The sequence below is a fragment of the Pseudonaja textilis genome, chromosome 2 (assembly GCF_049901715.1).
Source record: "Pseudonaja textilis isolate UNSWEBS1 chromosome 2, rPseTex1.2, whole genome shotgun sequence".
Lineage (NCBI taxonomy): Eukaryota > Metazoa > Chordata > Lepidosauria > Squamata > Elapidae > Pseudonaja > Pseudonaja textilis.
In genome coordinates this window covers 8,816,348-8,829,338 of record NC_141991.1, presented here as the reverse complement: position 1 = coordinate 8,829,338, position 12,991 = coordinate 8,816,348, and the positions used below count along the sequence as shown (strand labels likewise).

The window sequence follows — 12,991 nt, the reverse complement described above, 5'->3', positions numbered from 1 at the left end:
AATACAGGCTATACACCCCTCCTTTCCCCCCTCAGTAACTTAAAAAACTTTTCTTCTTCCCAGTTCCAAGGGGATGAGAATTACACGGTTTCCCTCCAAACTGCTGCCAGCTGCGACAGGCGTTGGAGGGAGATCCTTAAAAGAGAAAGGTCGTCTTTTTTTTTTTTTTTTTTGCTCTCCTGTTCCCACCTTGTATGGATATCTGGTACTGCTTTTGCAGGGCCTGATTGTGGATGCTTCTAACGATTTCCCCAAAATTAAGAAGGAGACTCCCTCAGACGCAGAACAGAGAGAGTTCTTCAAGCAGATCTTAGAGAATGAAGATGCCGTATTGCAGGGTAAGAATCCAAGAGGTAGATAGATAGATAGATTTGTGGTGGTCTTCCGTCTTTCTGGGCAAAGAGGTAACTTCCGGATTTGTCAGGCTGGGATAGCTCTGGTGAATTTCCAGGGTTTGGTTTAAAAAAAAAAAAAAAGTTGAAAAAATGCAGAGCCTTGAAGTGGGGGGTCCTTAGTGCTCTCTGAGCTGGGTTGCTTTCTTGCAGGTGTTTCATTGCCCTAGCTGGATAACATCATCGGTCCATCCTCAGTCCCAGCACTGATATCCGAGTCCCGTGATGGCGAACCTATGACACGCGTGCCACAGGCGGCACGCAGAGCCATTTGTGCCAGCACGCGAGCTGCAGGCAAACTTACCTCACTGCGCATGTGCGCGCCTCACAGCGGATTTTTGGCCAGTGTGAGGCCTTTGTCGGCTTCCCCAAGGCTTGAGGAGGGGCTCCTGCAAGGCTTCTACGAGCTTTGTAGGCCGAAATCTAGCCCCGTTTTGTCACTTCTGGAATTTTCCGGAAAACAGGAAGTGATGAAACAGGGCTAGATTTTGGCGGGCAAAGCTTGTCGAAGCTTTCCTCAAGCCTTTGGGAGGCCAAAAAAGGCCTCAAACCGGCTGAAAATCAGCTGTGAGGCGCAGTGCGGGTAAGGGGGCAGGGTGGTGGGATTGCACGCGCATGTGTAGGGGACGTGGGGGGGGGGGTGTCCCACGTTACCTTCTGGGTGCTGGCACACGAGCGCAAGCGTGCAAGCGCACGCAATTTTTTGGCACAGGAGCCCAAAAATGTTAGCCACCACTGTCCTAGCCCTGTGGATGTTTCCTAGTTACAGTAATGAAACGTTTTGCAAGAAAACAAACAAGCTCAGAAAGCGCCAAGGACCCCTCAGGTCAACCCTGAGCTACAAATATTTTCCTTTATTAGATGCAGATGCCTTTTAAACTCATACGTCGGTTTTTCTCCACCTTGGCGACTTTAAGATTACGTGGCCTTAATACCATTTTGACTTGCGCTGAAATGGACAGGCTGACACTATGAGATGAAAAATAAGAATGAATCGGAATATTATCTCATTTGGAATAGATTTTACTATTGGTGGGGACAGAAAGGAAGGGTTTAAGCTTGAAAAGAGTTGTTAAGAGGGCATCTGTGATCAAGAGTCTTAAATCATACCAGGAATGTTGGAAGATGTAAGTAAGGATGAATAAGTGTGTGTGTGTAAGATTTATAGTTATATTTTACTAGAACGATGAACAAAAAATATGTCGAAACAATTCCATCACATTCAATGTTTTTTAAATGTTATGTTTAATTTAAAAAAAAAAAAAATAAAAGATGGACTTAAAAGTGCAATATAGCAGGCTGAGGAATTCTGGGCGTTAAAGTCCACACTACTTAAAAGTTGCCAAGGTTGAGAGGGTGGCCAAGACCACACAATCAAACCCTTGACACACACACCCTTTTTTTTTCTGTGCCCATTATGAGGGAAAACCAGCCTTTGGAAGGGTGGGAGCGAGTTAGCAAGATAGAAACGTAGAAGGAATGGGCGCTCGTTGAGGCAACCTTGAAGTCCTCAGTTCTCCTCACAAATTGCTATGGCAATACAACTGATGCATTTCTTTCTCTGTGAAGACAACAATGCTTCCCTGAGGATAGAACAGAATAATAACAAGAGTTGGAAGGGACCTTGGAGGTCTTCCAGTCTAACCCCCTGCTTGAGCAGGAGATCCTACACCTTTTCAGACAAATAGTTGTCCAGTCTCTTTGTGAAAGCCTCCAGTGATGGAGCGCATACAACTTTTGGAGGCAAGTTATTCCACTGGTTAATTGTCCCCACCGTCAGGTTATTTCTCTTTAGTTCTAGGTTGCTACTCTCCTTGAAAGACGGGGAAGTAACTTGAGGATTACTCATTATTCATGCTTTACATCATCTATTACCTATACATACGCATGGCTGTATCGTTTTCTTCTCCTTTCCGGAAACTGTATAATTGTATAAATACAATTGCAGCCTTTTGCCTGGAGGCATATCCCTCCTGCCATTTTCTGAGGGGATTTCCTCCAGGTCACACTGAATATATACTAACCAAAGTGAGCTTTTGATTGTGGAAACCATCTTAAGATGTTCGATTATCTCCCTGTGCAGAAGCCCCCGGCTGGTCACAGCTGTATGATAAAGGACATTTTCTCCTTAGCAAGTTTTACAGTGAAGTGTCAAAAGTAATAATATGCACCCCTATTTTTGTTCAACAGAAATAAGGTGTAAGGGAAATAGAATGTCAGCACTTGAAGTCCCAAAATGGCTTCAGTCAGGTCAGCTTCAGGGTTGACAACTTATGAACCGAGTCTGGCAGTAAAATTTGAAAATCTCTTTGCAGTTCAAATACATCATATTTCCCAATTGAATGTGTGGAGGGGCTGAGGGGCTTTATTTCGGGCACTGACTGGCTTTAAATACCTTAACGCTCAGGGAAATGAAATGAAAATATATATACAGGAAACCCGCAACTTACAGCCATTCACTTAGTGTTGGAAGTTACAACTGAAAAGTAACAACTCTCTTTCTCACAGCAGCTCCATGGTCACATGATCAAAATTTGGGCAACTGGCTCATATTTATTTATGCAGTGTTATATGATGTACTTTTGTGACCTGACAGGCAAAGTCCATGGGGAAGCCAGATTCACTTTAACAGCCGTGTTCCTAATTTAACAGCAAATCCACTTAGCAGCTGTGGCAAGAAAACTTCTAAAATGGGGCGAAACTCACTTAACAACTTAAGTGAGAGAAATTCTGGGCTGAATCGAGGACCTAAGATGAGGATTATCTGTAACACAAAATGGAATAAAAAGATAGTAAATAAATAATAGTAAATAAATAATAAATAGAACAGAGGTGAACGCTTTTCAACACCGAGATTACTAGCACTACGGATTCGGTGAGAAAAAAAATGGTAAATTTAATAAACTAGAGGGTTAAGTTTTTAGTTATCCCGGGGTGGGGATGAGTCTGCCTACTGAGATGAGGTGGACCGGCTGCTTTCGTGGTGTGGAGACGCCAACACCAATAAGACCAAGGAGCTTATAGTGGACTAGAGAAGGAACAGATCAGACATCCAGCCCTAGCTTATCAATGGAGACCGAGTGGAGCAAGTGGCCAGTTTTAATTTTCTGGGTGTTACCCTAAAAGAGGACCTGACCTGGGTGCTCATTGCAGCCCTGGTCAAAAGGGCCCAGCAGAGATTGTTCTACCTGGGACTTCTCAGAAAACAACAACTGAATGAGAAACTTCTGGTGACCTTCTACCGCTGCACCATAGAGAGTATCTTAACTTACTGCACCTCTGTATGGTTTGCCAATTGCCCAGGGGCAGATAGGAAAGCACTCCAGAGGGTTCATGTCATTGCCCAGAGGATCATGGGTTGCCCTCTCCCCTCTTTGGAAGAGCTTTATAGCTCCCTCTGCCTTAAGAAAGTTCAAAACATTCTCAAAGATCCATCTCATCCCGGGGACCCTTTTTTTTGAACTATTACCATCTGGCAGACGGTACAGAATAATAAAAACAAGGACAAATTGGCTAAAAAAACAGCTTCTATCCCAGGGCAGTAGCTCTTTTGAATTCTACTGTATTGTGCAGTGTTGGTGTGGTGTTGGGGGGTTCCGGTTCAATATGTAGAGGGTGAAGGATGTGTGGTTTGTGTTTATTTTCATGGTCATGGTGTGCACTGAAGATGGTGTTTGATTTCGTTGTACAAGGTGCAGTGACAATACAGTAAACTAATAAAACTAACACTTGTCTTCACTACTATTACTGTTAATCTTCTCACCACTCCTTATCACCCATCCCCTCCCACTTGTGACTATATGACTGTAACTTTGTCGTTTGTATCCTAACGATTTATATTGACTGTTTCCTAGTATAATTTGATTGCTTATTGTACCCTATGACTCTCATTAAGTGTCTCATACCTTATGATTCTCCACTCTTAACGAACCTATCTTTTCTTTTATGTATACTGAGAGTATTTACACAAAGCCAAATTCCTTGTGTGTCCAATCACACTTGGCCAATAAAGTATTCTTTCTTTCTTTCTTTCTTTCTTTCTTTCTTTCTTTCTTTCTTTCTTTCTTTCTTTCTTTCTTTCTTTCTTTTCTTTCTTTCTTCCTTTTCTTTCTTCCTTCCTTCTTCCTTCCTTCCTTTTCCTTTCCTTTCCTTTCCTTTCCTTTCCTTTCTTTTCTTTCTTTCTTTCTTTCTTTCTTTCTTTCTATCTATCTATCTATCTATCTATCTATCTATCTATCTATCTATCTATCTAATAGTTTTAGTTTATTGTCATTGCACCTCGTACAATGAAATTAAATACCATCTTCAGTGTACAATATGACTTTGAAAATAAACACAAACAGACATCCTTTACATTCTACACAATTGAATTGATTGGGAGAGTCTTGATTTAAAGAGACTCGTAAGACCTGCGTAGCATCTCCAGAGGTTGCAGTATGTAAATGTCACAGCACGGGTAGTCCTTGACTTACAACCCCAATTGAGCCTAAAATGTATGTTGCTAAGTGAGGAATTCGTTAAGTGAGCTTTGCCCCCCATTTTACACCATTTCCTGCCACATTCGTTAAGCGAATCACTGCACTTTTTAAATTGGCCACACGGTTGTTAAGTGAGCCGGGCTTCCCCGTTGACTTTGCTCGTCAGACAGTCGCAAAAGGGGACCCTGCACCTGTCATAAGTAGGAGTCAATTGCCAAGCATCTGAAGTTAAATCCTGTGACCTTGGGGGCTGGCACCATGGTCATACGTGTGAAAAATGGTCGTCGGTCACGTTTTGAGGTGCCGTTGTATCTTCAAACTAAGCGAACTGTCGTAAGTCAAGGATGGCCTGTCCAATAAAAGATTCCCAGAAAACTTTTAAAAAGCTTCATTTCCGGCACTGCACTTTTGAGGGTCAGCTGTCTAGTGAGGATAGTGGGAGGGCGGTGGTGGAAAACCCACCTTGAAGTAAACCAACCAGGGTTTGTTGGAACATCTGAGCTGTGTGAATCCAAGAAAAACAAGGGCTTTGTAGTGTCTCCAGGCTGGGGTCTTGTCCGAATTGGCCTTATTCATGTACAAATGAAACCACCACCACCTCCTCCCACTACATCTTTGTCCATTTACAGGCAATGAGAAAACTTTGATGAGGCCTCCAAATATGTCTGCTCTTGTTTCTAGAGAGGGCTCCGCTTCGGCCCAGCCAGATCTGGTAAGAAATGGGGGTGGGGAGAATAAAATGGGTCAGCCACTGCAGATTTTCTTGGGTGGCCCTGACCCCTTTGTTCCAGTGGTAGGATTCATATAATTTAGCAACCGGTTCTCTGCCCTAATGGGTTCTCCCAACGACCGGTTCACCAAACTTCTCCGAAAGTTAACAACCGGTTCTCCCGAAGTGGTGTCAACCGGCTGAATCCCACCACTGCCTTTTTCCTTCCTTCCCTCCCTCCCTTCCTCCATTTCCTTTTCCTCTCCTCCCTCTTTTCCTTTTTTTTGTTTTTTTTCCCCCTTCTCCTCCAGGTTCCGCTATCTTTTGAGGACGTGGCTGTGTACTTCACAGAAGAGGAGTCTCCTTTGTTGAATGCAAGCCAGTTGTCCCTGCAAATGGAGGTCATGGTGGAGAACTACCAAAACCTGAACTCCTTGGGTGAGTTCCCCCCCCCCCATGTGGTGTCCCAACAGGCTTTGACCCCAAATTTTTCAGGAAGCAACTTGGACTTTCTTGTTTTTTTTTTCCTTTGGAAGACGTTTCGCTTCTCATCCAAGAAGCTTCTTCAGCTCTTGAGTGGATGGTGGGGAATTGAAGGATTTATATTAGGGGTGGGATTCAAATTTTTTTTACTACTGGTTCTGTGGGCGTGGCTTGGTGAGCATGGTAGGGGAAGGATACTGCCAAATCCCCATCCCCCACCCCATTAACCTGCTTTCCAGCTCCGTTCTCCTGTGTAGGGCAACCAAAGAAGACCTAGCCAATCAGCTGGGACTCGGGAGGCAGAGAAGAGATGGGGGCGGGGCCAGTCAGAGGCGGTCTTTGCCAGTTCTCCAAACTACTCAAAATTTCCGCTACCAAACCTACTGAATACCACTTCTGATTGACATTCCTTGCAGATCAATGGACATTTGCATCCTTTTAGAGCAGGGGTGTCCAACTTGCGTCCTCGCGGCAGTGTCATGTGACGTATCGGGACTTTATTCCCCTTCGCTAAGCTGGGTGGGGGTATGGCCAGCGTGTGTCACCTCCAGCCCACCGTCGGGGACTTTACCAGCCTTGTTTTAGAGGCTCGTTGAAGCACTTGGAGGTTTATCTGTCTCCTCAGCATCACCTGAGTAGTGGAAATGGTTCCTGTAGTCTGCAGTGTTTTCCCTCTGGAAATCCATTCCTACTTACTCCCACATGCTTCCAAAGGGGTTCATCCCAAATTGGATAGCTAAAACGTCGGTAGAGATTCTCAGTCATCCAGGTCATGGTTGTCCCAAAGGTGCTTTTTGAGGAGGCAAGTGGACTTTCAAAAGAAAAAACAGGAAAGTTCAGTTGCCTCCTCAAAAAAGCGCCTTTGGGACAACCATGACCTGGGTGACTGAGAATCTCTATAGACAACAGGCTTGAAGTCATAATCTGCTGACTTGTTAGCTGACTGCAATTTGGCACTTCAAATCTAATCAAACACAATTCAAAAAGAACGGAAACCTTGTAATGCTTTTGCAAAATAATTAGCTGTGATAAGCACAAGCCTTGTCAAACTGAGTGAGACTTGCCAAAAGATAACAGACAAATAATTTGCAAAATAAGAATCTTCAAATACAAACTCAGGATACTAGAATGTCCACGAAGCTGTAGTTTCAAAATGTTTCTGCCTTCTGCAAAATACGTTTGTTCACAGCTGGGGCCATTACCTTACAGCCTTACTCCCGAGTCGCCCGTGCTGTTGCAGCTGCTCTTTCCTGCAAGCAATCCTGCGTGCACGCACACTTGGCACAGGCTCCTCAGGAACCACCTCATCACTGCTGCCAGCCCCCACAATCTCTGAAGGCAGCAGTTCACTCCCTAATGGTTCTGGCCCCTCATCTGAGTCCTTGCTCTCCTCAGCTGTCCACACCTCCTGCCGGCTAACCACAACACATCCTTCTGAAATGGGTAAAATGAGGACCCAGATTGTTGGGGGCAATAGGCTGACTCTGTAAACTACTTAGAGAGGGCTGCAAAAGCACTGGGAAGCGGTATATGAATCTAAGTGCAATTGCTATTTAGCAGCACAATCCCCTCTGAGTTTTTACCGTATCCAGATGCCATTGTGAAGCCAGCAGTAAATTTTTGTTCGGGAACCATGATCAAATGTGTTGGGTTTTATATGCAGTTTGAGAGTAGCAATAGCACGTAGACTTGTATACCGCTTCACAGTGCCAAGCATCTGAATTTTACTCACATGAGCATGGGGATGCTACAAAGGTCGTAAGTGTGAAAAACAGTCAGAAATCACTTTTTGTCAGCTCCGTTGCAACTTTGAATGGTCACTAAATGAATTGTAGAATACTTTGACTCCCTCTTTGTGACATCCCCTTAGAAATTGAAATTCTACTATCATGTCTCCTTTAGTCCTTCTTTTCATCAAACTAGACCTACCCAATTCCAGCAACCGTTCTTCATATGTTTTAGCCTCCAGTCCCTTAATCATCTTTATTGCTCTTCTCTGCACTCTTTCTAGAGTCTCAAGATCTTTTTTACAAAACTGGATGCAGCATACAAAGTGTGGCCTTACTAAGGCATAAAGTGGTATTAATACTTCACGTGATCTTGATTCTATCCCTCTGTTAATGCAGCATGTTGGCTTTATTGGCAGCTGCAGCACATGGCTGGCTCATATTTAAATGATTGTCCACTGGGACTCCGAGATCTCATAGTTACTATTACCCTGTTTCCCTGAAAATAAGACCCCAACCAGAAAATAAGCCCTAGCATGATTTTTCAGGATGCTCGTAATATAAACCCTAACCCAAAAATAAACCCCAGTTAAGATAGCGAGGCAGATGCATTTAGTACCATATTTTTCCCCCAAATAAGACCTAACTGGAAAATAACCCTAATGTGTCTTCTGGAGCAAAAATTAATATAAGACCCAATCTTATTTTGGGGGAAACATAGTACTGAGTGAGGTTCCACCTAAGCTATACCTGTACATTTGGTTTTTCTTGCCTGAATGTACTACCTTACCGGTTGTGATTAACCAGCAGCAGGTGCAGACGGTGGAGGAGAGCGAGGACTCAGCTGAGGGGCCAGGACCATCAGGGAGTGGACTGCAGCCTTCAGGGATTGTGGGAGCTGGCAGCAGTGATGAGGAGGTTCCCGAGGAGCCTGTGCTAAGTGCGCGTGAGCGCCGGATGATTCGTGGAAGAGAACAGCTGGAGCAGCACAGGCAACTCGGGAGTAAGGATGGAACATAATGGCCCCTCCCTCCAGGGAATATAAGCCTGGTTTCAACAGGTTTTTGCTTTTGCAAAAGGTTAAACGCTCTACGGATCCAGCATTGTGTGTAGAGACTTCGGCTTATCTGAATTCTGTCAAGGCTTTTCTGGTTGGATTAATTGGCTGCAAGCCATCTTTTATCTACAAAGAGGTTTATTTGTAGATTAAAGCTGTGAAGGTTTGAGTTGCCGCGTTTGTTTGAGATTTTCTTGCTGGTAACAGGGTTGGGTCAGAACATTACCTATCTCTCACCGAAAGCTGCTTTTTTTTTTCCCCTCCCCCATTTGATCCTTCCCCCTCCCCATGTTTTCTCTTGGTTTTCTCTTCTAGGGAGGGAGGTATGGCGGAACAAGGAGGAGGATGAACCGCAAAGGGTGTCCTTAAAAAGAGCCAGATCCACCCAGGAGGAACTGCAGTTTGAAGGGATAGAGGAGCGGCCCAAGGTCATGAGATGGGATGAATTCTCTCTTTCGGAAATCCATCCTTTCCAAGGTGCAATGGGGGCGCCCCAAATCTATCCGGGGAACGCCCCTTTGGCGTCCGCAAGCGGGAACTTTTGCAAAACGCCAATCCCAGGAAGACCGACCATGAAAAACACCTTTGTTTCCAAGAGCGTGGATTCCCCGGCAACGCCCGCCCAAGGGAAAGTAGCTCAGAAACCCAGGATAAATATGTGCACCATCTGTGGGAAAAGCTTTACTCATCGGTCTCTCTTGCACGAACACGAAAGGATCCACGCCAGGGAGAAGCCCTTCAAATGCAACGAGTGCGGCATCAGCTTCAGTCAGATGGCAACCCTGACCTCCCACAAACGCATCCACACGGGGGAGAAGCCCTATCAATGCATGGCGTGCGGGAAGAGCTTTAGTCACAGCATCACTCTCCATTCCCATCGAAGGAGCCACAAAATTTAAATACACCGAAGCGGCAAAAGGCCGCGGATCAAAATCCAACACTTCCCAAACGGCAAGATTTTGTGCAGGGCAGAAACTGAGGGTTATCTTCGTCGTGGAAAGTACCTCAGGTTTTAGGTACAAACTCTTAACAAATCTCTATAAATAGCCTTTTTTTTTTTTTTTTTTTGGCAGCTGCCTAAAATGTTGATTTGGATTCTTCTTTTTCCCGGCCCCCAACAAGAATTCCCCAGACTTCTTTTTAGCTAGTTTTCTTGAGTTGAGAGAGAGAGAAAAGAGAGAGATTGGATTTATTTAATGATTGATCTTAAATGCTTTTATATTTGTTTTGGTTTTTTTTCTACTGCTGTAAGCCGCCCAGAGACAACTCGAGGCGGTGAGACGGAGGGCATCTACATTTAAACGCTAACTGAAAGAATAAATAAATAAAACTAGAATCCCAGCCAGTGAATTCATTTCAGTGTATGTCTATGGAGATTCTCGGGGCATCCAAGACCCAAAAGTTGTCTCAAAGGTGCTTTGTTTCAAGAGGCAACTGGGCTTTCTGGTTTTTCTTTGAAGGCGTTTCGCTTCTCATCCAAGAAGCTTCTCGGCTCTGACGCGATGTTGGGGAATGGAAGGATTTATACTCCTTACAGACCGCTGGTCATTTGAATTCTCAATGTCAGGGCTCTGGCAGTTACCCCCATTTAAATCATGAGTCTCAAGCCAAACTTCCAAAGCTTCCAAAGGATTTATTGGGAGTTAACATGCCGGCACTGCCTGGGTGTAGCCGACTCTGAGACACATAATTCGTTGTCACTCTTGACCCTGGTTTTCCCCCCCACCCCCCGGGTGTATTGTAATTAATATTCTCCAATGGGACAGGTCACACATCCATAGCCCGGAGTCATCAATCATGCTTTCCAGTTAGCATTTTGCACAGCAGACACTTCAGTCACCTACTATCTTTGAAAACATTTATGCATAGCAGACATTCAGTCACCTAGTTACTATCTTTGAAAACATTTACGGAATGCAGTTTCGGTTTTGCAAGCTGCACTGCTCCCTCCTCCCTTTCTGTTGGCAACTCTAAAAAGACCATAGAATCATTTTATGACTTGACAATCTGAATCTAGTCCAGACACACACCGAGCAATGCAGTATATGCAGTACAATGCAGTGAGCCATGTGCAGATCTGTACCTTGGGGAAACTAAACAACCACTTCATAGACGCGTGGCACAACACAGGAGAGCAAACCCATTGGGAGACTGCTGGTTTGAAAGGGGGTCGAAGAGGCCATCTATGTCAAACTTGAACAGCCCTCTTTCAGCATGGGGAGGGATAGGACATCTATCTCCAGTCTTCAACACAGTCCTTTCAGCAGTTCCAAGAAGGCTTCACGCCTATTTGCACCACTCAGGTTTCCTGGAGGACACAGATAAACCTCCAGGTGACCTCAACGACTCTGAAAAGAATGCAAATGACCAGCTGTCTGCAAGGAGTATCAATCCTTCCATTCCTCACCCTCCAGTCAGAGCAGAAGAAGCTGCTTGGATGAGAAACGAAACGTCCTTCAAAGAAAAACCAGAAGGTCCAGTTTGCCTCTTGAAAAAGCACTTTGGGGACAGTGGCCTGAAGTACGGATGGAGTTTCAGTCCCATCACAAACTTTTATGTCACCGTCAGAAGCTTCACACCAGGGAGAAACCATACAGATGTTCGGATTGCACCCTGAGTTTTGGGGGTAAAATCAAGTTATGAGACACCACACAAATAGAAAGCCATGTATGCTTTGTCTATGGAATGAGTTCCATGGTCAAGGCAGATTTGACTTTACATTGGTGAACCCACACGGGTGAGAAGCCTTATTAAACGGCCTGAGTGTGGCAAGACAGGTAGTCCTTGACTTGTGACCTCAATTGAGCCAACATTTCTGTTGTGAAGCGAGATATCGATGGGTTAGTAACCTGGTTGTTCGGTGAATCTGGCTTCCCCATGGACTTCGCTGGTTAGAAATGTTAATTCCCATGACCTCGGCCCAGCAACGGTCGTAAGTATGAGCCAGTTGCCAAGCGTCCGAATTCTGATTCCCCCAACCGTGGGGATGCTGCAAAGGTAACTCTGAAAAACGGTCATAGGTCACTTGTTTTCAGTGGCGTGACTTTGAATGGTCGCTAAATGAACTCTGGTTAAGTCGAGGACAGCCTGTAATTTGGGCAGAGAATAAACCTGCCCTCACCCCATAAAAGGACCACTTTGGAGTCTGCCAAGCACTTTGGAAATCTCGCCAAGGAAACTGCAGGGACTAGGCCAAGCGAGAGTCAGAAAGCATGAGGGAAAAGTGCAAACATACACACAGAAACACCCCTCACTCCTTCCTCCAGCACTATGCAAACACAACAAGGTGTAAGAAATTGACGGAGGTCGTGTTTTTGCAACGAAAACAATTTTTGAGAGAGGTGGGTTTAAAAGTTCAGTAGGACATTGGGACACTAAGGGTAAAAAGGTTGAGGCCGGAAAACAGGAACGGTCTGCTGTTCCGATAAGCAGGTCAGCTCGGACAGGCAGTTTTAAGTATATAGTGGAGAAAATTAATTAACCACTTGCCTCAATTTACTATGCTTATGCTGCAAGGATTATAAGGAAACAAATATAGATTAAGAAATTTTTAAAAAGGGACAAAAAGTAGTCTGGGAAAAGGGGAAATGGGCAAAAACGTGGGGAAATCCATGGAAAGAGAGATTGCAACCCTGTGGTCTTTGTCAAAGGGGGCTGCAGGGAGGGATTTGTGGTTCGGATGAAGGGAATAAAATAAATAGGAGTCTCAGTGGCACAGTGGTTAGAGTGCAGTACTGCAGGCTACTTCTGCTGACTTCCAGCAATTTGGCAGTTCGAATCTCACCAGGCTCAAGGTTGACTCAGCCTTCCATCCTTCCAAGGTGGGTAAAATGAGGACCCGGATTGTTGGGGGCAATAGGCCGACTCTGTAAACCGCATAGAGAGGGCTGTCAAGCACTATAAAGCGGTATATAAGTCTTGAGTGCTGTTGCTATAAAAAGCTGGAGAAATGTATTCCTCTGTGTGCCTACATTGCTAGCCACCCGTTCTTGCAAGAACATATTTCACATGCAATAAACTTGCTTGCTGCTTCACTTCATGACTCTGTCAAATTTCTGACCGGTGAGTCTTTTCTTACAAAGGGAGCTCTCTGCTTACCAGCTGGATGCAATGAGACAGAATCCCATTTCTTTCTTAGTCACAGT

The 12,991-nt window shown here is 44.8% G+C and overlaps 1 protein-coding gene and 1 long non-coding RNA gene across 3 annotated transcripts in view; one reads left to right on the top strand and one right to left on the bottom strand.

Moving 5' to 3' along the window:
* The window catches only part of LOC113454652 (zinc finger protein 202-like), a 25,869-nt gene extending 15,678 nt beyond the window's left edge, over positions 1–10,191 (top strand). For both annotated transcript variants that reach the window (XM_087928316.1, XM_087928315.1), the window contains exons 3-6: positions 221–338; positions 5,500–5,582; positions 5,891–6,017; positions 9,162–10,191. In XM_087928316.1, coding sequence (XP_087784442.1) covers positions 221–338; positions 5,500–5,582; positions 5,891–6,017; positions 9,162–9,745 — 912 coding nt within the window. In that variant the 3' untranslated portion in view covers positions 9,746–10,191. The remainder of the gene's footprint in view (positions 1–220; positions 339–5,499; positions 5,583–5,890; positions 6,018–9,161) is intronic.
* LOC148126672 (uncharacterized) lies at positions 9,466–12,991 on the bottom strand. The gene is made up of 2 exons (XR_015742502.1): positions 10,731–12,991; positions 9,466–10,686 (listed from the first exon to the last, which is right to left on the bottom strand). It is a non-coding gene; the product is annotated as an uncharacterized LOC148126672 (long non-coding RNA).